Source organism: Tauraco erythrolophus, chromosome 11, assembly GCF_009769465.1.
Source record: "Tauraco erythrolophus isolate bTauEry1 chromosome 11, bTauEry1.pri, whole genome shotgun sequence".
Classification (NCBI taxonomy): Eukaryota; Metazoa; Chordata; class Aves; order Musophagiformes; family Musophagidae; genus Tauraco; species Tauraco erythrolophus.
The window spans coordinates 15,522,079-15,546,468 of record NC_141475.1 but is presented as its reverse complement, the minus strand read 5'-3'; the positions used below and the strand labels follow the sequence as shown (position 1 = coordinate 15,546,468).

General features: G+C 46.1%; 2 protein-coding genes across 5 annotated transcripts; both read right to left on the bottom strand.

Moving 5' to 3' along the window:
* Positions 1-696: 696 nt before the first annotated feature.
* PPP1R2 (protein phosphatase 1 regulatory inhibitor subunit 2) lies at positions 697-15,654 on the bottom strand. 4 transcript variants are annotated; one of them, XR_015222404.1, is made up of 8 exons: positions 15,497-15,654; positions 10,817-10,924; positions 10,276-10,356; positions 9,873-9,976; positions 8,505-8,684; positions 7,036-7,246; positions 5,435-5,485; positions 4,081-4,115 (listed from the first exon to the last, which is right to left on the bottom strand). XR_015222404.1 is itself a non-coding variant. In XM_086618278.1 (6 exons), exons 1-6 carry the CDS (start codon positions 15,652-15,654, stop codon positions 4,048-4,050), a joined length of 699 nt encoding a protein of 232 aa, XP_086474404.1. In that variant the 3' UTR covers positions 697-4,047. The 4 variants fall into 4 exon arrangements, 2 of the variants coding, with proteins under 2 accessions (XP_086474404.1, XP_086474403.1); XR_015222403.1 differs by having other exon boundaries at positions 4,074-5,485; XM_086618278.1 differs by lacking the exons at positions 5,435-5,485; positions 7,036-7,246 and having other exon boundaries at positions 697-4,115.
* Positions 15,655-17,950: 2,296 nt separating this feature from the next.
* On the bottom strand, positions 17,951-23,163 carry APOD (apolipoprotein D). The gene is made up of 5 exons (XM_009981684.2): positions 23,099-23,163; positions 21,937-22,090; positions 21,539-21,660; positions 19,647-19,735; positions 17,951-18,186 (listed from the first exon to the last, which is right to left on the bottom strand). Exons 2-5 carry the CDS (start codon positions 22,057-22,059, stop codon positions 17,951-17,953), a joined length of 570 nt encoding a protein of 189 aa, XP_009979986.1. The 5' UTR covers positions 22,060-22,090; positions 23,099-23,163.
* Between the last annotated feature and the right edge of the window lie 1,227 nt (positions 23,164-24,390).

Here is a 24,390-nt window from a genome sequence, read left to right as displayed (position 1 = left end):
CTTCCTGTGTTAAGGTGTCCTTTCACAGAAGCAAAGGGAAGCTTTTTGGTTCAGTCAGTTGTGGTCTAGGGTTTACAGGCTTTTTTTCTTCTTTTAAGACCGGTGTAACATCAGATCCACACAACAAGTTACACAGATGCAACAATGGTGTATTTTTGTGAGCTGTCCCACGCAGAAATTGGCAAGTTAAGAAATTTTTGTATCACTTAGGCTGCGTTTATGTTGTGAAATCCACTTTTCAACTAAAGTGTGCACTTGAAGAGGGCCCAGCTCTCTTTTGTTTTGAATACAGTTTTACTTCCTAAGGAGTAGTTAGTCATTTTCCATTACTCAATGCTAGTGAGTGGTTACTCAATGCTGACCATGAACAGACGGACCAGTCTTGCTTTAATGCTACAATACACAAAGAAAATTACCTTGAAAAATGCAGCCTTTTCTGTGATGCTGCTGTCTTCAATTCATGATTCTGGTTCCCAGATCTACCCTCACGTCTAGGCAGCCAAGCAACCGCAAAATCTGAAAGTGTGTACAGACTAATGTCTATCAAAGCTACACTAGAGAGTACTTCCTCATTTGCAGTGGTGAGGAAATGGCAATATTGGTTTAAGTATTCATCTATAAATACACCTGCAAACTTGACAGTAGTTGCTGGTTTCTTCCAAAAAGCTCCAAGAAGTCAAACCAATACATCTAGTATCAGTACCGTAAGGCAGTAATGAAAACAATGGTTTTATTTATGTTGTGACACTTAACACTGGTTTCAAAGAGAATAATTACATTTGTGAGGTGGTATCATAGTAAACACCACAAAAAGCATGTTACAGAAACAAAAAGTTCTGGTAAGGTGAAGAAATTAAACAGGAGACAGCCAGCTGTGGAAAAAATACTTGCAGTTTCCATGAAGTGTATAGAACTCAGTGTGAAAGAAACATTTAAGGACAGAAACAGACACAGAGTTAAGGCTTTTAAGTGCAAGTGATCTTCCTATGGGAAGCATATTGAAAATATTTTCTCTGAACAGGATGCAGCTTGAGGACTTAAACCTGTGCGAGAAGCTTCACAATTACAATGCTGTGGAGCTCACTGTCCACACTAGTAAGGGCTGCATGTCTTTTGCTTCCTCTTTACTCCACTCGTTACTCTACTAATGAGCCTTTACCATGTGCACCCCAGGATTAAGACTTGCAGGCAAGCTAAGTGTCCATCAAATGTAAAGAGAAAAGTCATTTCTTCTCTTGTCTCCATTCAGCAGAGAACTATAATTGAAATTTCCACAATAGAAGGAAATTGGACATCCCTTTGTACAGAAAGCTATGTAGAGTATCTCTTGTTACTGCAAAGTAAACTTGCCTATTTTAGCTTTTAAAATGCATGAAGGTGTAAGCCTGGATAAAGTCAAATAAACCAGCCTTTCAGTTAAAAGCAGCGTCACCTACATCAGGTTGCACTTCAGGTGAGCAAGATGAAGAAGCACAAAAAGAATTTTTGCTAGCACTGTAGAGCATTAAGAGGAGAACAAAGCTTTTAATAAAACCCATAACTAAAACCAGTACCAGTTCAAAATGGCATCTGACTAAAATTTGGGGGTTTGGTGGCACAGAAAAAGGGAGATCACCCAGACAGCTCAAAATCATCTGACTTACGAAGGGACCTACTATACATTCTGAGGTTCATTGAAAACCATCTTCCCAGATTTACGTATACTATACCTCCCTCAAAGGTACATAACTACTTCATCCAGGATTTTGGAAACCATTACAGGAGAGGTCTTTACTGGAAGCTAGCAAAGTTTTTTTTTGTTTCTTAAACAAAATGCTTTGCGGGCATTGTAGGGTACAAAGTACCCCTGCTGAGCACCAAAAGGAAAATGAGGTCTTGGACACAAAGTGTGAGAGGAAGGAAAGCAGGACATCATGGCATGTAAGAGCTGCTTCTGATGGATTCTGCCTTGACTGTGGGTACAAAGTACCCACTTGTACTTAACACAAAGTACAAGTAATCTGTTTTACAGCATCGCAGGAGACATCTGCATTACCCAAACCCATGGGTCAAGTCTCGACCTATTGATGCTCCAGTCAAAGTAACACAGCTTTCCTGAGTGCTGACACTCTCTCAGTAGGCTCAGCTGAGGCAGACCAGGCCAGTTTGAAATACAGGTCGGTGCAGACATTCCCACAGTCTGAACATTGCAAGCTGGTATACGAAGGGTGCAAACTGTTTTGAAATCCTATTCTTGGGAGCCAGATTTAAAGCTACAGTAAGTGACTTGAGGCGTCAGAAGTATCTAAATGCCTACTTACTCTTTGCCTCTGTTTATTCTACAGAAGTGACCACATCTGAAACAAGAAGAAATAGTATTCTCCATATTGAAAATTAATGTCACCACACTGGACTGAATCGAGAGTTCAACTCTTCTCGTGAAATGACACTATCAGTCCTGATTCAGGCCCTCGTTAAGACTAAATATCCCACAACTGACAACCCTGTTATCTACTAAGGAGAGGATAGTTGGGAAAGGCACACTGCAACACCCAGTTAGCACAACTCACAGGTGTCTTTGGCAACTCACCCATTCTAATGAATTATTCTTGTATTAATCTTTCAAAGGACCGCATCCTATTGCCTTATTCACTCTCAATCTCTCTGGGATTTCATGAAAGCTCACACTTGAGAATGCATGTAACTGTAAAATAACTTTCATTCCTTTATTCAAACTTCACATATACAGTGGACAAAAAGACATTTTAAAATAGATCCATATAATTATATGGATTTTTGCAACATATCAAATTCAGATCTAAATTAAGATATACACTGTAGTCCATAACCAAGCTAAAGCTTAAGTGTATACTTCATTTGTGTAATAAAACCCAGGAACTACTCTCAACACTGGAACATTCACCAGTCAATTCCATTGAGTGGGAAGTTGTTTACAGCAATTTAGAGGTTCAAAATCCCCCTCTACAGGGGCTATACAACCACACTGTAAACAAGTATTTGAATTAGGCAGTTTCCCTTCTATTCCAAACAGCCTTCATTTTACAAAAGCAGCTGCTGTAAGTTGCAATGGATACAGGAAGATTTAGACCAGTGGTTTTCAGTATGCAAGTTACCAACCCCAAATGAATAGAAGATCTGCAGCAGTTATCCTTACATGAAGAAGGCCAGAGCCTCAACTCATCTTCACAGCCCTGATGTGGATTTGCTCTTGGGTGTTTTTCCTCAGATGCTAGTAGCACAAGCCTCTTCATGCAACTAGAAACAACCAAAAGTTTGAAACAAGCCAGAAGAGTGACAGTGCATGTGGTTTTAAGAGAAAAGTAGAAGGAAACTTCCATGTTCTCATGATAAGCCAGAGCTCCACAAAACATCCAGTCCCGATGGACAAGACAGTGACAATTAAATGCAAAGTTCAAGTTAGAACATTTCCAGTGTTAAACATTCCCTCCACCAGACATTTGTACTGCCTTAGTCAGAAACTGACAACTGATTCTGAACAGCACTATCAAAAAAAGTAATACAGCTCTTCTAAAGACTGGGAAAGTACAGGTAATAACGTATCGAAATCTAGATTAACAGGTCAACATTTTACAAAAAAGTTGTAAGACTTAAATATCCCTTTTTAAACTGCTTAACACATCTGATAAATAGCTTGCATGTCAATCTGATATATGCTGTACCGTTTGGCTCTTGAATCCCAAGCCTTTCCATAAGAGATACCGCATGTAGAGCACTGTCAAATAAATAGTGAAAAACCAAAAGATGCTGTCTGTTTCAAAGCATGAAGAGTAACAGCACATTACGCAAGATAATCAGCATTTTACACAGAGGGAATGCCATTCTGGTTGAACAGATTATGAAGCAGTATTCTCCATGAAATACTAGGCACAAGAATAATCAATTAGACAGTTCTTTCTGCCTAATGGACAAGTCTAAAATTAACATTCTTGGCAATACAACATTGTAACTGATATGCTTCTCAATATTTAAGAGCCTTAATGGCAAAAAACACGAAGCGATGTTTATATTTGTGTCTTTGACAAGCAGTTACAGTTCTGGACAGATTTCTTCTATGCTGTGTGCTCTACTTTCCAGCTGGTCACGAGTATCATGTGCTGCGTAAGAAAGATTACAAAAAAAAAAAAAACAGATAACTCTTCACACTCATTGAATATTTTCAAAAATAAACACAAATATCCTCTTGAAATCATCTTTGCTTCTCCAGAGGTAATGTTTGCCAGCCCATTTTAGCAAATTACAAGCTTTTAGTTTGAGAGTGCAGAAAATTCCGAAATAGTTATTTCACTGCCATGTTCTGAAGAAATTCCTAACACCATTGTTCAGTATGCCAAGCACTGAATGCTCACCACCCCTGGAACTGAGAGGATGCAAGCCAGGAGTTCAATTCAGAGAGAGATCAATTTGCAGAACTAACGTATGAGGTTCCTGAAACACGAGCAAACATAGTACTTTTCAGGTCAAATTTCAATTCCAGATGAGACAATTCAAAACAAAACAAGCTTATAAATGAAGGAGCACAGCTTGTTGTGTTTTTCCAGAAGTCGTTAAACTCCTGGTTTTGAGCCAAAGAACTGCAATAAATCTGAGAAAGCTCCTTCCCATTAGTGCTTTACATATGAAAAAGCCCTCTCTCTATATATATCTCTCAAAAAAAAATTATATATGCACCTGAAAATTGAGCAACATAAAGCAAAGATCAGAAAAAAAACACATCCAGGCAGTAATCTTTGCTAAAAAAGGCCAGTTAGGCTTTGGCACGAGTTACACTTGGTAGGAGCGCAGTTTAACCAGCGACTCGCACAGCCGACAAGCAGAACGGATTGTGTGTGCTCCCAGCCTTCCCCCTTACTCATCTTCAGGGCGATGCTCACCGAGGTTCAGAGAACACAATTCGTTCTGTACCTCCCAAAGGCCAGAAGCGCACACCCAGTCAGCTGACAGCGAAGCTGATCAGCAGTATCTGAGCAGCTAAACCAACCATGAGGAGAGAACAATAGTTTTACTGCTTCTCAATTGAACTGCTACAGATCACACCCTTGTAGGTGATACTTTTGTGTAGCAGAAGTAAAGACAGGCCTGCATTGAAATCATCACGTTTAAATCTGCCTACATCGGGAATCCTTGTGGAGAGGAACAAAGGTCACTAGTTTGCTGGCAAAGTCTATTTACGTTGTTCATTGAGTCATAAATAGGGAGCAGTCAGAGAAATTCCAGACAAAACTGAAAGGCAAGCAATCCTAATGCAGTCTATTACAACTTGAACTTTCTTTTCCACCAAAAACCTTGGCTGCCAGAATCCATATGCATGGGATAAGTTACAGCTGCTTGAGGCAAGAAAGGAATGACCCATCCACTTAAAACACTTGGTAGCCCACAATGAAGACAGGGGCAAAAATATCCAAACAGTTCTCACCATCACTGACTGGACTGGCCATCTTCATTTCAATCAGCAAGAAATCTCAGTCTGTAACCAAGAAGGGCAACTCATTAGCAGACCCGGTGGTATCTGACAGAAGCCTTCTCAAAAACCTAAGTCTTTAGCCCCTTCTTCAAAAGGAGAGTGTAGAGATTAGAAAAGCACTGTTAGTTTTACTCAAATACAAACTAGACAGGATTAGTGGGTAGAAACGAGCATCGGGTAAGTGAAGCACAGAACCTTTAAGGGAACTTCATGGACAAAAAAACTCCAAGTGAGAAGAGGGTCTCAAATTGCCTGAAAAACAACCCACGAGCCAGTGGAGCCCTAGAGTCACAACAGACCACTGAGAAATGCCTCTTATGGCACATCTTCACCTGGAATGATCATCAGTACTACAGAAGTCATATTGTTCTACTGGAATAAAAACACACTGCATACCAGCTCTCACTTACATGGATTTACAGTCTCTGTAAATAAAGGTGAGTGGTAGCCACATCACCAGATGATCTCTGTAACTTCGGAAGAACTGACGTTGAGTGGAAGAAATTATCAAAATGTAGCTACAATACAACATGTAGAAGACAGACATTTCCTTTGAAGTTAAAAGCAAGTGTCAGAGCTGTTAGTTTGATGTAGAGTGCAGCCAAAATAAGCCATCACAAAGATCAGCTCCTGCATCACCCAATACACTGAGTAAAGAAAACCCTCCTTTTCTGGCCTGTAAAAAAGCACTTTAAAATACAACAATTTGAAGTCGAAGAGCTCATGAAAAGCTATCCAGATGAATAATCTTTCCACATGCTTACAGTCCTAACAGGGGAATCTCAGGAATGAGAATATTAATAGCATTTTGATCCACTTCCATGAAGGAAACAACCAAACTGAAATACAGTTTTAAATACACAATTGCCTAATACAACCAAAAGCCTGGCATGACCAAAAGCAGAGACTAGCAAAGAACCCAAGTGGCGAGTGTTAAAACGAGCTATTTGAGAAACATTCTGCAGCTCTAATATCTGTTTAATTAACATTTATGAGTAAGGAGATTATTTTGTGCCCTGAGAATATAGATGAGAGAGTGATCAAGAGATACCATTTCAAAAAAGTTATTTCAGTAAAACCTTGACGTTACTTTAACACTGCTATGTTGCTGTGTTTATCTTCTCGATACAGGAATTTCTTAAAACATGGGTAGTAGCAGGAAACGGAGAAGTTTATTAATAGTTTTGACCATATTCCATCATCCTTTCACCAATCCTGCTACAAAGAATCACACACAATTAGTCTGAGGGCATTCAATTCACTAGCTGTTACCAACGTGAGACCAGTACTTAACCTCAGAAGAACTGATCAAGTAGAGAGACCAAAAGCTGTGATGGTTGATGTAGAGATTAGGAGATAATGAAACAGCAAGGTTTGTTAAGCAGAATTATACAAAGCAAAAATGAAGAATTAAGAACTACATCAAGTTAATGGAAAGTATTTCTATATGCCACAGTGTGGAAGTGAACCAGTTAGTTAACGAGTTGATAAACTGGCAAACAGTTACATTTATGGACTCTATTGGCCATGAGCAGTCTAAAATTGATAATTACCAGTTGTGGCTCTGAAGCTGGTTATGAGGCAAGGTGGAAAATGGACTTCAACAACAGAGATGGAAAAATGCTGCAAAGGTCTGCCTTCTTTCCACTGGCGAATGCAGCTGTGGAGCGGAGTTGCCTCTGGTTTACATCAGAGAGCAGAGAGATGGCAGCTTCAAGCCATGGAGAAAGGTCATAAGGTTGCCTATTGGAGCTCTCCTTTCCCCTGGAGAGGGAAGTTCTAGTAAATAGCCATTTTAAGGCATATGGTAAGTTACTAGATAAAGTCATTTCATTAATGGGTCTCAGACACATACCAAACGACCCTTTCAGAGCAATTATGAAGGCATTAGTCCTGTAATAAATAATGGGACTAAAGTGTACAATCCACAGAATTTAAAAACATGAAACTTTGCAAATCACCTTTTTATTGCGTGGAATTTAAACTAATTTTAGAAGAGTTCCTAGTTCACATGGTTGTGAAAAGCAAATGTGAACCAAGTTAAACCCATGCAGCATCTTCCCAAGTCTGCAGACTGCTGACATCTCATAGCTTTGTCCAGCAACAGAAGAATGAGGCTTACAGACTTCCATTGCTATCAGTCTCGTGAGCAACAGATGCCTATTTTTTAAATGCCAAAAACTTGTTCAAAGTGCTGTTATGTTACACACAGAGGTGGGTAGTGAACAGCTTTAGCTATTCACCAGCCAGCCACCACAAAAAAATCAAAGAGTTTTATTACACAGTCTATCCTTTTCACCCAGAGAGATGCTTAAAGATGAAAGAGAAGGTGTCAGCCTCTATTATAGTTTTATGAGTTTCCTATCAAGAGACAGCCCTGAAGCAGGTTCCAGAAACAGCTCCAGCTAGAAGTCCCAGACTTTCTTCCACTAGCTGCACTAAAAGCAAAGCTGAGGGTCTTACTCCATACTGTAGAAATTAATATTACTGCTTAAGGACAAGTGCGTACTGCAGTCCTAACAGCAGTTTTACATTACAGTAAATAGGGAGTAGTTCTTACTCAGGAAGTTAGATACACTTCTCAACAGGGAGGAAGCATTCATGCTAGTTTCCCATTGCTGGCTACAGGATGGCTTGGGAGCAGAACTGGAATGGAACCACGACGTAAGGCCAGGCTCTCCCACATGGTCACAGCTTTAGGTGTTCTGTACAGGACAACTCCTCCTTGAAAAAGGCTGCCAACTCAGATCAGTTATGCTGGGGAAATAGTACGAAGCAGATGTGTTTGCTTTTCTGTCGTGCCACAGCAAACAAAAGCCCACATGCTATTTAACAATGCTGATGGGTTTGGTACCACGCTTCCAATCTTCCTATTCAGACAGCAGGCAGTTTTGCACACTGGGCATTGCACACACGCTGTACCCTCCATTCCATTCATTCTCACACTTGAAGGTATACCCTTCCCAACAGCTGAAAGGACCACCGGTACCTAAACGTGCTTTTTGATTCATCAGTAACTCACCATGTTCAGTAGCTTCTGTATTCATTGTTTCTACATCTGCAGCATCTTGCATTTCTTCATCCTCATCATCATCCTCCTCTTCACCACGTAGTTCCTTTGCAATGAGCTGTCTTGCCAGTTTGATATTTCGTCCTTCATTGTAGTGCATTTTTCTCTTCATTTCAAACTGTTTCTTCTTCTCTGTGAACACATAAATGCAAATATTTATTTCTTCTCTTTTTTTAAAAAAATAACAAACCAACTTATTTCCTTTTCAGAGAGGCACCATCTACTTCCTAGGTCAATTTTATTCCTACCTTTATTCCTACAAAAGTCCATTGTTTATATGATCAAGTAATCACCAAATTCAAATGATTTTCTAGCAGCGGAGCATTCTTTTAAACAAGTCTGATTTACAAAAAGGCTAGTAATTAATGGACTGGAAAGGCTGCAGCACTTCTTTTAAAAGAACCTGTCTTCAACTAAGAGCCTGTCTGAACCAGAGAAGCATCTAGTAACAGCATAAGAAATTCCAAAGTTTTGCAAGGCTTGTTTCTAAGTAAACTTAAGGACAAATTGAGATGTACTGGTGGGATAGAAGATGCACTTTTGCAGATGTCCGACTTGACTCCTGGCAAGCTACCAAAGGCTAATTATGAGAGTTATATTTACCACACGTAGAAGAAGGTATTTTCCACTTTCCCCATGGCCTGAAGCCTAACTTTGCTCCATTATTAAACATTAGCAGGTCTGGCAGTAACACGTTACAATTAAATTAAACTTTGCTTATTGGCAGCACCAACACTGTTTCTTTGTTCTTTTAGAACAGTAAGGTTACATGCTCAAAGTTGGGGCCAGGAAAGATGAGAAGCAACAGCTAGATAACGCAAACCTGAAACCTTAGAAGTATTATTGTTTGACTGTTTCCTCAAAATGTTCTAGCCCAAGCTAACATAACACAATATATCTGTTGAAGATGCAATTTGCTTTGAAATAAACGTAGATTTCCTGCTGGATCCATATACCAGTTGCTTTCAAAACAACAGAAAAATAATCTGTATGTTTGCAAGCAATTAGTAGCATCTTAATTGCAGTGGTACTCATTGAATTGTAAAATCTATCTAAAATATGTTCGGATTAAGAAGTACTCCCTCACCCTCAAACCAGAAGAGCCTCTTATTGGAGAAACCTGTTTTTTTTAAGAGGAATTCCCACAACACATTTATTCAATCTTTTACTTACCCATCAAAGACCATATATCTCCATTTACAAATGACATCATCTTTCTATTAGATTGTACTTTTTCTTCCCCATTATTTCTTACTGAAAAACTGAAACCATCTGTAGGAAAAAAAAAACACAACACAAACTAAAATAATTTATGCCTACCTCGTTCTTCAGGTGTTAATTCTTCATCCTCTTCCTCCTCCTCACTGCTTTCCTCTTGCCTTGCTATAATTTTGGGTCCTTTGCCTTCAGCGGCAGCTGCTAGTCTACATAAAACATGCAGTACAAAATGCTGAAGCAGCAAGTTCTTCATTATTTAAACCACATGAAATTTCAGAACACTCATGAACTGCTTAGTTCATTATTTTTGCCATATTTAATGTACTAACAACCTGTAAGAGGTTTTAAGTGTCAGTGGCACTATCAAACACCAGAATCTACTTAATTTGACCACGGCAAAAATTTAACTTCTAGAGAAAACAGCAACACCTTTCCAAAAAGAAAACTACTCCAGAAAAGAGAAAATTATCTTAATTCTCAGTCAATTTTCTATTACAATACTTACTTTTTACTCAATACATCTGCTTTTAAGGGCTCATTTGATTCTGAGTCGCTCACTGCGTCCTCATCATCTTCTCCTACCATGCTTGGAAGGCAAAAAAAAAGTAGCCTTTATCAATAATTGGCTGCTTAAAATTTGCTTGATTAAACAGTTTAAACCTTACAACACTCAATTAAAAGACTCCTTTAATAATTTAAAAAACTTCCCAAATCTAATTTAAATATTGATATGAATGACAACTTTATATTCTAGTACATGGATGTTAATTGAAAAAAAAAAAGAATACAAGTTAAACTTACTTATTCCATTCAAAGCCTGCTAGGCACAGACCTTCTAAAAATTGACCTTGTTCTTTTTTGACAGTTCTCCTTGATAGTTAAGCTATCAGCCTTTACTTGGAAGCTTTGTAAATCTGACTATGTTGTATAGATCCAACAGGGCCGCGCGGTCTGTTAGGCAATCAGCTACAGTAAATACTGCATCATCTACAAAGTCAATTTTGCTGTAAAACTACTATCATTTACTATCAGTTTAGCAAGCCTACCTGTGATAAGGAGTACTTGGCTCGTCTATTTTCATCAAGCCATAATCTTTGCCTGCTGGGTGGTATGTAGCTATGATGTTCATTTCATCCCACTTCTGGGATTTTTTACTGAAATAAGAAAACAAAGTTAAATTTTCTTATATTCTAAAAACAATTAGTTCTGTTTGGCCACAGAAAAGGAATATTTAGAATGTCTTTTGGTCTCTACTACATACTATACACAAAGAATATTGTTATGATACACAGGCATGTTCAAAGTATCGCTATTAAACCCTCTTCTAGACATACTTCAGTTAAGTCATGACAAATCATCAGTGCAGCTTAATTTCCCTAACAATTCACAACAACTAAACTCAATGATCCATAAATGTATTCTTATTCATATACATGTATTTTCTCAAAAGACTTCCAGTCTTGTTCAATCACTGTCCCGTTAACTGCTTGCTCCTGTTACAAGTTACTGTAAAATCATTCTTCCTCTTACTACAACCCACAACGCTTCAACAGAACCAAATCACTTCCACCTCATCTCTGCTCAGTGAGCACCTGTGATTATTAGTGCAATACCAACCAACAAATCATCTCCTGCAGTAAAATAAATAGCACTGAACAAGCTGGTTATTAATACTGCTTTTGTCATCCTAAAGTGGACTCATAAACCAGAACTGATTCACAGCTGTAATTAAGCCGAGGGAGTTTCACATTTTACAGACAGGCACCAATGATGTTACAATATTTAGAATTTCCTCAATTAACCAAAGAATGCATCATTTTTCATTTCATGTATATTTGCATAAACAAAAGCCCACCCAGACTGACAAAATATGTAAGCCACAAGGAAAGCAACTGCCTTACAGCCAGAGGAAGAGTCACCCATCCACTGATCTAAAAGCCACAGAAATGTTTAATCAACAGAGCCCACCACATTCCACATTGTCTCTAAAAAGGTTACTACAAGCTTCATACGAGGTGGTCTTTCCCTTCGACTAAATCAAGAAATGTAACTTTAGAATAGTAAAATCATTCCACTGTTTAATGTTACCTTATGCATTAACAAATTCCTGAATTGTTGCAAACCATTATTTAAGGAAGCAAATGTTAGAGGGCTTTGTTGGTCTTGGGGGTTTGTTTTGTTGGGTTTGGGGGTTTGTTTTTTTGTTTTGTTGGTTTTTTGTTTGACTGGGGGGGGGGGGGGGGAGGGGAGTAGCGAGCGAGAAGACTTTAACTTAACTAGTCTTATAAAAATACAGACCATTCCAGTAACAAATTTGAAAAATATATTCAATCTCAATAACACAACTGCTCTTGAGCGGAATGCTATGTGTAAAACAAAACTGATAAAGCAAAATTCCAAGGGCAAACTAAATTTTACATTTATGGAGAGCACTGATGGAGTTGATGCTGAATCCTACATGCCCCAGATTTATACTCCAGAAATGCACACAAATTAAGTGAGCTTAACCCCCTTGGCATACAGTAACCAGTGCCAAACTCTCCTGTCTGAGGTTCCAGATCTGTTCAGTCGTTCTGTTCCAACTGCAACACAAGGATTGCAACCTAAGCAGACAACACGTGAGCCAGACTGCCTGCTCTGGCAGGGTGGAGAGTCATGAGCTTCATGATGACAAAGCAAGAGCTCTCATCTAGGAACGCCAGTCATGCAAACTTATTTAGGAGTTGAAAAACGACCAGTTCAACATCAGCCAAATGGCTGCTTAAAGTTCATCTATGACTGACGTAAGATGATCACACGGATACACAGTGAGCGCACAAGAATTTCTACGAGCCATGGCAGTCTAACAGTGGTACACAGCCCCTATAAAGACAGAGAGCTTAGTTAGGAGTTTCTGCCATCTGTCACATTTCCTCTTCATCATATGCTTTGTGTTCACCGCACCTGCCCAGAGCGCGCCAAGGTTTATTGCCTGGGCTCACAACTCAATACCTAATAATAATATTTGCAACCTTAGAAGCATCTCTTTGGCATACACTGCTCTTGAAATTAGACAGCCCACAGCTAGCAATTCAGCAACACGTCAACACAAGACTGAGGAAGATTTTAGTGGTTTCGTTTTTCACATTCCTTTCTTTAAACTCGATTCCAACACTAAAAGCCTGGCTGCGGAACATCTCCCAAAGCTCAATTTAAAATTCAGCTAGGAAAAAAAATATCATTAGAGGCAAACAGACAAACACATCACTTCACCCCTCCGAGTAAAAAGCCATCACAGGAGAGTAACTAAGTGCTCTAAAAACACACGCCTCTCTCGACTGTCTCCAATTTAGCATGCTTCAGCATGCCTGAGCAGCATGACGTTAATGACAGAGCTTAGGACCATCACAGGAAAACGCTTCCCGACATCCTGTCAGAATCAGAAATATGAAATCTGTTTTCAGAAAAATCTCAGAAGTGCTCATTTGCATTCTCTCACATCTTTAAATATATATAATCATTTATTTTGAGACCGCACCTTGACAGGCACGAAGTATCTGCAGCAGAATTATTCGAAGGAACACCTCTCACACCCCTCTTGCTCCTGCCATAGCAGACTCTTCCCCTGCCTATTCCAACACAGCTGTTTACACACACATGCTGAGTTACTTATTTTGTAAAACTCCAGATCAGATCGTTCGCAGGCCCAGTGAACTAAGGCAAAATATACTGTACACCAGGAATGCTAAGAATGTATCTACCATTAAACCATTATCTTAGCTCTTAGGGTGTAATTCCAGTTGTGTCCCAATTTCACAAGCTTCCCTTTTGCATTGTATTTTCATTAAGGAAGTTTTCCAAAGAATTTTACCATCACTAACAACAGTGCAAAGTTAGTAACGATGCAAATACATGAGAGCTCTGCTGAATACAGTGCTTTGAAAGATGACAGCTGACACAATGAGCTCTTTCATCTGCAGCTATTTTTAAAGGTATTCAGATCTGAATTTCCATATTAGAAATAAGCAGAGAGGCTGCTGATAGAGGTGCACGAAGACAACAGATACCTGAATTTATAAACTAATTTTTAATCTTCAAGGAAAATCACAGCTCTACTGCTTATCATTCTTTTAAGTGTGAGAGTCAGAAGTAACACTAATTTATTGAAGCGTTGCCAACCAAGAGTAGTATCTGCACACAAACCAGCTTTAAATACCGTATACTGATCTTTCCAGGAAGTCTTCTAACGCAGCCTGCCAGGTTTAGCCAAAATCCTTTAACTGGCAAGGCAATTTCAGAATTCATCTTATTGACTTTATTGATTCACATTGGTAAATGGGAAATAGAAGCTGGACTCCTGCCCACTTAACTGCTTTGCATGAAATTACTGTGTACTATAACCAATATACTATATATTCAGAACACCAGTTTGTAATCTAATTTCTGATCATTCTTCAAGATGGTACAAAAGACACTACAGAAAATTAAACAGGTGCTACCAATCGCCAGTTTTACTTCATGTCTGGTTTGGCAGCAAATACTTTGTGCTATATTATACTAAAACTAGAGAACAGGAAAAAAAACACATTTGTGTACCATATTGCTACTTACATTCACCTCCTTCAAAAACATTGTCTCATTCCTTCAGCTGCAATAACTTCTCCCTGGAAAGCAGGAGCACCTAACACACACAACAGAGCAAACCAAAAACTTTTCGTTCCTACCTGCTGACTTTAGACGATACTTATGACTTACCTAGGCAGAAGGGAAAGGAATACTACTATAATACAAAAAAAAACCCTGCACATCCATTTTATTTCATCATTATTTCTCTCCTTGCAGTGCTGAGTGAGGTGCCAAATGAAGAAAACCACCAAAAGTAATTTTACAAACATACAAGTTCAGCTCAAACCCTGGTCATCGTAATGTGATGGAGTCTCAGAGGAACGTTAGGCAGCACATACTTGGTGCTAACATCAGGAAAAGTGCAAGAATCCTCACTGGCCAAGGACAGCTGCTGGCTGGCTAAAAACTACTTCTTGCATATTTGGATTAACTCAGCATGTTACAATTAAACAAAGGTTTTCTTGTCATTCAAAACACAAACCATATGGCCAGCGTATATTCTCAAGTGTGAGATCTTTACAGATTCCTCTTGAAAAAACGAGAGCACATCTTACTTATGTTCCAACCCAGGAGAGGTTCTCTTTCCACGGACACATTTCTGGTTACAGAGAAATAAGCTGCCTTGGAGGACAGGACTGAGAACAAGTCTCCCACAGCAAAACACATTTCCCAAACTGTAAACTATCCTTATAGCCATTGTAAAACCTTCTCTTTGTCTTTCCGAACGAGCGTTTGAAGATAACACCGCTTCTGCTAATATTCCACGGACAGCAAAGCAGCACCTCAGCTCTCGGGAAGAGCCCGACGACAGTTTCTCCCTCCCTTTCTCCACCCAGGCGCACAGCCCCTGCCCCGAGCTCTACCCCAGCCTCAGCTGGGCGCTCCCGCTGCCGGACCACCACCGGCGTGTGCAGCTGTGCCCCAGGACCGCCGCGGCGCGGGACGCACACGGGAACGACCCACGAACCCGCTCACCCCACTGAACACCGGCCCTGAAAAACGGGAGAGCCCAGAAATCGCCAGCTGGAGACCCCGGACGAGCGGGACGGCTGGGGGCAGCGGGGCCGCAGGGGTGGGCCCGCTGGGACCGGGGCCCCGGCCGGGCTCGGCGCGGCCCTCACCCGTGCTCGTCCTCATCGCGGGCCGGACTGGCCCGCCGCGCCCCGGACGCCGCTCCCCCCGCCGACAGCTTGCCGCCGCCCTTCTTCAGGATGCCCTTGATGGGCCCGCGCCCCGCCGCGCTCGATGTCGAGGCAGCCGGCACCGAGGGCGCCTCCATCGCCGCCGGCTTCCGGCCTCCGTCGCCGCCCCGCCCCGCCGCGCGTCAGAACCGCCGGCGCGGGGAGGGCGGGCCGCGCGCCGCCGCCTCGGCCCGCTCCGGCCGCGCCCCCTGGCGGCGGGCGGACCGCCGAGCCCCCGGCTGCCGTGCCCCGCCGTGCGCGCGGGGCGGCGCGCGCACCGGGAGCGTGCCCGCCCGCGGGGCGCTGGGGCGCGAGTGGGGCTCCTTCGCACGCGCACGGGCAGCTGAGACGCGGGCTCGTGCGTGTGCACAGGGCTCGTGCCCGCGCACCTTCGGGGCTTCTGCGCGTCCTCGGGCGTGAGCGAGGCGCGGGCACGCGAGGGGCCCTGGCACGGGCACGGCGTTTCGCTGTTTTACTGGAGACGCTTGCTGGCGCGCGCGGTTTGTCGCAGGAAGGGCCGCTGCTGCGCGAGGCGTCCCCGAAGGCCCCCTGTGCTCCCGTTTCTCCGCAGGACCTGCGGATCCCGGTTCCCGGCTGGATCCAGGAGTGGTGGCCGCCCCCTCCGAGCGGGTGTTCCCACCCCGCGGGCTCAGTGCCTGCACAGCCGCCCGGCCGTGGGCTGGCAGCGCAGCTGTGAGGGGATGTGGGCATCGCCATCCGTGTGAGGAAGAAAATAGGAATAGGAAGCAGTGATGAAATGATCCACCCCAAAAATCTAATGCACCTGGGAGCCACCACGCAGCTGTCAGCATCCTGGCATGTCCCTCCACCACCCTTCCAGGTGGAGGATGCAGGTGGAGTGTTTGATTTTGTGTGACAGGAACTGTGGCATTGGGATTTAAAAGTTTAAGGGGATAATGGCTTAAACATGGCAGTTGTTTCTGATCCCTGCTGGCCTCCCTCCCATCCCAGCCTCCTCGACTGGCAAAGATTAAAGAAATGGTGGCTGCCTGCCAAGTCCCTGTAGCCCTCCCAAGGCAAGAAAGGGCTCTGCTGCCCACCCACACCCATCGGGGTCCCACCACAGCAATGTACATTTCCTACAGATGTAAATTTCCTACAGATTTAGTGTCCTGCATCCACATCGCTGTTTCTTCATGTCACTGCAAGCAGCAGGATATGGGGTCACTGCCTGCCGAAGCCACGACACGGGGTCACTGGCATGGCTCAGATGATGGGGGAAGCCCACCCATCCAAACCCAAAGAGCTGGAAAGACCTCCAGGCTCCTGGAGCAAACCATTTCCCTTCAGACATGGTTGCTCATGTTGCATTGCATTCCTGCTCCGGTGGTGCCCATGCCGTGGCCTCAGAGGAGGGGCAGACCCCGCATGCCGAGCCCCCCGGCTTGCTCAAAAAGGTTGTGCAGCTGGGAAGGTACAAAAGCCCCAAAGCGGATATTTTGATTTAATTTTTAATGAGTTGCATCAATGCTATTCAAGCGGAGTTGTCGTGGTGCCCAGTGAACACCTGCCAGGGCAGATGCAGTGCCAGCGGGCACTCGGCAGGTACAAGAGCGGTGAGCAGGATGTCAGGCAGAGCCTGACGTCTCTCTGTGTTCGGGAAGAAGCCTCAGGAGGAGAGGACAAAGGAGCAGCCCATCTCTGCCTGCTTACGGGTACTCTCAGAGCTGACCCCTTGGGAATGCAGGACCAGCCCCACGTGCGACAGGTCACACACAGACACTGTGGATGGGGCGATGCTGAATTTCTGGACAGTTTTAGGCTTCTCGGACTTCAAATACAAGGGCCAGATCTGATTTCTAGCGAGGAGGTCTGCTGACTCGGCAGTAACATACACCTACAGGCCTGCAACACAAACCATGAAAGACCCCCAGGCTCAGTTCCCAGGCTGCAGGCCCAACCCCCCTGTGTCTGGGCATTGCCGGTGGGAAGGCAGTGCCTGTGATGTGGCTCATACACCGCAGACTCGTAGCAGGCCCAGAAGCATCAAGACAAAAATAGGAAACAAACCTGGGGGAACACAACAACAGGTTGTCCCCTGGGACTAATACTTTCACATCACATCTCATACCCTTTTGCATCCACATTCTGGAGGACTCACAGCAACAGCAGAGCTTCACATCTGCACTTCAGGGTTTCTTTTCTTCACCCATTAGCTCTGAACCAGTCAGTTACCCTGCAAAAGTCAGAGCGAGACAAAAAAGGAGGGAGAGCGATAGAGGGAATGATGGCAAGGAGTAACTCAGGGCTGGCAAACTACCGTTAGCAAAAGGATTATTACATTTCTCTGTTGCATAGAGAAATTCTAATGGATAATAAAGAAAGCAACAAATTTTATTGCTGATCTGGCGCTACGTCACTGCATGCCGGGCGTTACATCTCGGGAGGGCAGTTAACTTGATCCGTGGGCATCATTTTCTCAGTGTCAATCTTGTAGGACTGAAGAACGCTCTTCAGGTGCTCCACGGTTTCTGGGTGCATCTCGGGAGCTCTTGAGAGAATCCAGGCGTAGTCAATGTGGAAGAGCCAGAGGATGTTAGTGCAGGAGTAAACCAGTGAGTAGTTTTCATAGTCGGTGGAGATGACCCAGTAAGGGGCAGAAGGCATGACTAGGAGAAAGAAGGGCACCATGAACGCTGTGGGTAACCGACTCTGCACTGTTCTGCACCACTTGAGCCACAGCTCCTGGTGCTGTTCCCACTTGTGCTGCTCCCACTTGTGCTGCTCCTGAGCTGTGTAATTGTGATCAGTACAGGGAGCAATAATTTATGAAAGCCTGTCAGGACTCCTTTTCCTGCCCAGAGGGACTCGAGAAAGCCAGAAGGCCCTGACTAGGAAAGTCTTGCTGGAAAGTTAACTCTAAGAGCTGAACAGCTCGTCTGGGCCACCAAAAGCCAGCCCAGCTCGTACCCATGTGAGGGTGCTTGCTGACGGGAAGGAGCTAGAGGGCTGGGAGCTGACACTGGTGGCTTGAGGAACACAAACCACCACCTCCCTCTTCACCACCCGCTGCCCCGGAGTGCCCTGCCTCATGGAGCCAGCTGGCGCCTGGGCCATGGGAATCTGTATGGCTCAGCCCATCTCACCAGCACCAGCCACCTGGGCCAAATTCTGTTCTGCATCAGGCTGCTCTGATGAGGGACAACCCCTCCAGCTTCAAACCGTCAGGCAGAAAGCAGAGGGGTTCCAGCGGGCAGGCGTAGGCACCCTGGGATTTATTTCCAATGTGCTTAGATGTGCCGGGCACTGTTCTCTGGAGCTTGTGTCCGTGAGGACAGCTGGGGTTGCACACTCTGCTTCAGGTGATGCCTTAGCAGTGCTTAAAGGCGTCTAGCTCTGCTCATGAACAATAATTGTATCTCCTTTGCAAGTACCCCAGCTCCACCCATTTCTCCTAATAACCCGTCTGTGTCAGAGCTGTGGAACAGCCAAGGAAAAGCTGTGAGGGAGCAGAATAGAAAGGAGCCAAGGGGAGGCTTCTGCTGACTTTCCAAGTGTTGCTGGGACAGAGGGAAGCGCGGTGCAACCTGAATAAAATGCACTGCACCTCGGCAGGCCCTGTTGGGTCTTACACCATTGGCAAGGGAAGAAAAAGCAAAAAAAGCGTGTTATTGATGGTTGTTAAAGGCAGTTGTAAGCAGAGGCAGGGTGGGCTAGTAGCTATGCTGCTGCGTTCAGAAAAACAAGCCTATTCCTGGCCCTTGCAGTAGCTGCAGGGCTGCCTCTCTCGCCTCTCCCCCATCTGTGAAACAACCTGGAGGGACAGTCACGCTGCTGATCTGTCTTGCTTTGAGATTGGCTGGTGAGGAGTGCTCTACCGCTGCGGGGGGCTGTTGCTGTAACTGATGTGTAAGTATCACCAAAGCACTGCCTGCTGGTCACAGCGTCTGTGCTAATCCTTCGCCATTGCCCCATCCTGCTGCGATGAAGTCACCAGGGCAGGCTCGCCTCTCGCTTTGCTAGTTTTGCACCCCTGATGCACATGGCAGGGTGGCACCCTCCTGCGGTGCCTGGACCGCAGCCCTGCTGAGGCCAGGGTGGGCTGTGAGCCTCCCAGCCACACACTTACACCAGTTAAAGCGGACGCCCAGCTTGGCTGGCTCCTTCACATCCATGTGCATGGCTTCTCCTTCGACCTCGTTGACTTTGCCATTGGAACTAAACGGAGAATGACAAGACAAGAAGTAAAATTGGGTGAGTTTGAAATCACTTTTTTTTTTGGTCTTCCACTAAATCATCCCTCCTGACGCATCCACCTGCCAAGAGGTGGCTGAAGCATGTACCACCTAACCACAGCATCCCTGGAGGAACAGCGCAGCTCTGGGGATGGCTTCAGCAGCACACAAGGCACACCAGGTCCTGGGACAGGTGCAAATGCCGTAGCCGGTTGAACCACCCCAGCACCCCAGCGTGCCTCGCTCCGTGTGCCCCTGCCAGCAGGGTGCTCTTCAGCGCCACAGGGACGGTGACTGAGAAGAGGAAGACCCCTCCAAGTGGGACAGGATGATCCCAGCACTGATCTCAGATGTTCTGGGGAGCAGCTCAACTCCTGGCAGTTGCGGAAGGCACATGTTCGTGTTGGTTTAATCACCTGTGTTTTTTCCAGGTCACGGCACATTCCTCTGCACACAAATTACCTGACTCTGCTTGGTGAGCTGGGCTTTGTTTCGCTGCTGGTTCAGAGCACTGCCCTGCTGGCAGCAAACCCTATGACTCGGGCTGCCTGTCCTATAATCGCATTTTTCCCTGGATGTCTCAAGACCTGCATGCTGCCTGTGGGGCAGGAAACTTTCATGCTTCCCTGTGAAACAGGAAGACTCAAGGAGGCAGAAGCCAGTGCTGGCAGCAGCAGAGGTCAAGGGGCTGAGGCTGGAGCCATGCTCAGTGCACCCCTGACCCAAAATATTTCCCAACTGAGCCGCTGCAGCGGTGACACCAACAGTAAGATCAGTCGCCCACGGATTAATGCAGGCACAAATAAATGGTCAGCTGTTCGCCAGGCACTGCCCTGGCAGCGGGGCTGCAGAGACAGTGCAGCGCGGTCAGCGAGCAGCATGGACGCTGCTCTCTGCCGGACACGGGGGATGTGTTGCTGCGTTGTTGTTATTGTGAGCCAGAACAAAGTCCCCATGCCATGCCAGGAGCGCAGGGGACAGTGCTGCATTCACTGCTCGCTCCCTCTCATTCATTCAGCAGCTCCCCACGGCAGCTGGGGCTGGTGATGGAAGCAGATAAATTAGTATCTGCATCTATCCGTGCAAAAAGCAAGGAAAGCTTGGGATAATTGCAAACCAGCAAGTATAATAAAGAGGACAATCGGTGCATTCACTTTGCTCACTGATTTAAATGGGCAGCAATTGCCGATCCCCTTACACAGCAGTTGCTGCCAGTGCAAGGTAAATGCTCCAGAAAAAGGCTGACAAATATTTGCTTAGGTAAAAATGACCCATATGCTTCACCTTCCCTGCCCCTTTTCATCGGGTCCCTTTACTCCAGAGCAGAGAGGAGCGCAGGGCACGGGCACCTCTCCGCACGCAGGGGCACAAGGTGGTGGCTACTGTCCTGTAACCAGCCTTGTAAACCACCGGGACAGGACCTGGGGCATCCAGCTTCCCAGCCATCACTGGGGATCACAAACCAGCCAGGGGCAGACCTGTCTATTTCATGCTGGAGTCACCATGTGCATTTGTTCTATTTTCTCACTGCTCACCTTGGACAACAAGACAGAGACCTGCTTGAGCCCCAGGGAAGCACAGGCAGAAACCAGAGACCCACACCTCTGCCGTAACCGCAGCAAAGCCCATTATCCCAGCAGAGTTACTGCCATCACAGAGTGCCTCCCCCAGCACCCCCAGACCCAGAAACAGGCAATTTGGAGAAAAATAGCCACCCAGGACAGCAAGAGAGGTGACAGGAGTGCCACAGCTGTGGCGAGGACACAGCCTGAATGCAAACACTTACAGCATCTCCTTGTTGATCACCTTGAACTTCCCGTTCTCCTTCAGCGAGTAATTTGCCTGGATGCAGCTTCCTTTCTCAAAAGTTGAGGGCAGTTTCTCTATCTCGTACCATTTCCCCAAATACTGATAAAAGAAAGTCCAGAGAGATGCTTTTAGCATAGGAGGGCTGAGGCAGAGCAGACTGGCTTGTTTGCCAGCACGGTTTGTTCTCGCATCCACCTCCGTGGTGCAGGAGGCTATGGGGATCCACGGGGCCACAGACCATGCTGGCAGCTCTGGCACAAGGTGTTGAGACCGGACCCTCCAACCCCCCCTACACTCAGGCAATTTGCCATTGCTCCCATGCCCGCTTAGCCTAACTCGCTACCTGCCGTGAGGTTTTTAGAAAGCTCTTCACACCTTGTTGATATCGAAGTTTTCTTGGACTGGCGGATCTGGGCACGGTCCCATGTGAAACATCTGGCCTTTCCCAAAGCCGAGGAGGCTGAGCAGGACCGAGAGCCGCGCTGCCGTGCCCAGCATGGCTGCGCCGGGATGCAGGCGGGATATGGACCTGGGGAGGAGGAAAATAGCTGAGCTGAGGCCTCCCTGGGGTAGAAATTGGTGTGAAATAAGGCAAGAAAGACAGGACGTCTGCAGCAGGGCTCCTTAGGGGCACACGGAGAAGAAAAAGATGATGAGAAGAGCATGAAGGCACTGTGTCAGGTAAGTTCCCAGCCCAAAATGGCCTGAAGCCCTGCCTGCACTCAGGCTGTGCCTGGCAGCTCTGCGGGAAGCAAGGCAGTGACCCATCACCTGCACCTGGCAAGATGCAGGGGTAACAAATGCCCGAGGACATTCAGGAGCATCGTCATTTGTGCAAAGCTGAAGCAAGGAGAAATGCGGAGGCGTTTGCCATAAAATGCTGAGGAGAAGGAACATGCTCCGGAGCCAGGGCAGAGCCGGGGCCCTGGGACATGGAAGTGAGGTGTACACCACAGCAGGAGCTTGTGTGGTGAGTGGGGCATCCCCACATGTGCCAGGGCTGCCTGGCCCTGCGAGGCGGCGGGAGGGACAGCGCAGCTGCCTTTAGAGGGGCGTCTTCATGTGCCAGGATGTACACAGCACTGTAGGATGAGGAAGTTGGTTGAGAGACTCAAATCAGCATCAAATAAAACATGAATTGACCCTCCAAAAGCATTCTGTGAGGAGGGAGAGGACACGTTTTCCTGCAGCAGGTCCTTACAGCCCTGCGCCTCACGGGCACGGTGCGGCATCCCCTCTGCTACATGCTCACCAGTGGCGGAGCAGAGGCAGGAGCTGTGCTGCTCACCCCCCAGCAGCCCCTGGAGCCAGGATGCTGCCCAGGTGCTTTGGGCTCGCTTGGGGCAGGCTGGCACCTACAGACCCTGAAGCATGGGGCTGCTCTGCTTCCCTGGCCGGAAACTCCTCTGCAAGAGCAGCGGTAGCATTTTCCCCAAGTTTAAAAGAAAAGCCCAGCCCATCTCCAGCCGCAGAGCACTGGCCCCGCTGCGAACACAAACGCAGCTCCCATTTTGAAGCTCTTAATTCAGAAACGTACCTTGGCTGATGAGGCGGAGTGATGCTCTGTGGAGGACCAGGGCTGCAAGGAACAGCTCTGTGGCAAGCTCTTCGCCTCGTCGTTTTATAAGCGTGCTGGGATTATCATTATTCAGCGCCAGCACAAGCCACTCCCTGGTCCTCGACGTGTTTTGTTTTTTTGGCAGGCCAGTCAGCTGCCTTGGATCTGCAGCTGGTACGAAGCTGGAGATGGGCTGCAACTTGGCTGCTCACCCAGGCAAACAAAGGCACCCCACGTGTCTGGGTATCGCTGCACAGCTGCGGAGCTCTCTGTGGTCCAGCCACCCCCAAGAGCCTCGGACCTGGGTGCAAACAGCTGGGAAACGGGAGAAGTGCCGCAGCCTTTGAGAGGGGCTGGGGACAGCAGCAGCTCCCATCCTGCTCCCTCTGGCCCAGCAGCAGCCATTGCCATAGTGCCAGGGGACACACACATCCTCATCCCCCAGGGGCCACCTGAGCCCTGGAGACCCTCTGGGTCACTCGCAGGAGTACACGAGGAGGATTAAGTAGCAGGAGGCATCGCAGGCTCATCTAGGGAGCTGCAAGACCTGTCAGCAACTTTTCTTCTGGACTTTTAGATCTTACTACAAGGAGAGATGCCTGTGCAATTAGTTCTGTGCTGACCTGGCAGTTTTTCCAACAGGTGCCCAGCAAATGACTTTGACAGCAGAGCAGCCATCTGTGAAGGCAGCCGGTCCCAGAGTTACGTAAGGAGAGTTGAGTAACAGACAGGATGCTCTCTGTGCTTAATTACATTTTCCTTTAATCTAATCTCTGTTCAGACTTTCTCTCTAGGTGTGTTTTCACACGCTACACCGCATGCCTTCCTCACACACGCACACACACACACACACAGAGCCCCTGGCTGCCCAAACGCCACCTCGAGAGCCACAAATGGCTCTGTCCTGTCCCTGACTGGGGCCGTGCTGCCGAGGTGTGCTCTGAAACACGGCCACAGCTGAGGTGCTCCCAGGACCTCAATGGCCATCGCAGCTGTGCATGCCTCATCCAACACAGACCCTGCAGTGCTGGAGGGGGTGAAGAGCTCGAGGGGAGCACCTGCTCCGCAGCGCTGCCAGCAGTGCCTGGCACGGGGCAGGGGAGCACACAGGGTCTCTACCCAGCTCCCTCGGTGGTTTGGCAGCCACCATGTGCGTGTCCTTGATGAGGTTGCTCTGGCTGCCCATGTCATAGCCAGAGGTGTCCTGCAGACCCTCTGCAAGCCCCATGTTCATCTGCACCTTTTGGGATACAAACAGGTTAGAACTCAGA

What these genes read in the sequence shown, in the direction of transcription:
- PPP1R2 (XM_086618277.1), bottom strand. Translation starts at nt 15,654, where the DNA reads ATGGAGGCGCCCTCGGTGCCGGCTGCCTCGACATCGAGCGCGGCGGGG. An exon ending in CCAAGTACTCCTTATCACAG is followed by an intron (nt 10,357 to 10,816) that starts GTAGGCTTGCTA and finishes TTGCCTTCCAAG; the next exon opens with CATGGTAGGAGAAGATGATG. An exon ending in TACAGAAGCTACTGAACATG is followed by an intron (nt 7,247 to 8,504) that starts GTGAGTTACTGA and finishes TTCCCTCTCCAG; the next exon opens with GGGAAAGGAGAGCTCCAATA.
- APOD (XM_009981684.2), bottom strand. Translation starts at nt 22,059, where the DNA reads ATGCTGGGCACGGCAGCGCGGCTCTCGGTCCTGCTCAGCCTCCTCGGC. An exon ending in AAAACTTCGATATCAACAAG is followed by an intron (nt 21,661 to 21,936) that starts GTGTGAAGAGCT and finishes TTCTTTTATCAG; the next exon opens with TATTTGGGGAAATGGTACGA. An exon ending in GTGATCAACAAGGAGATGCT is followed by an intron (nt 19,736 to 21,538) that starts GTAAGTGTTTGC and finishes TTCTCCGTTTAG; the next exon opens with TTCCAATGGCAAAGTCAACG.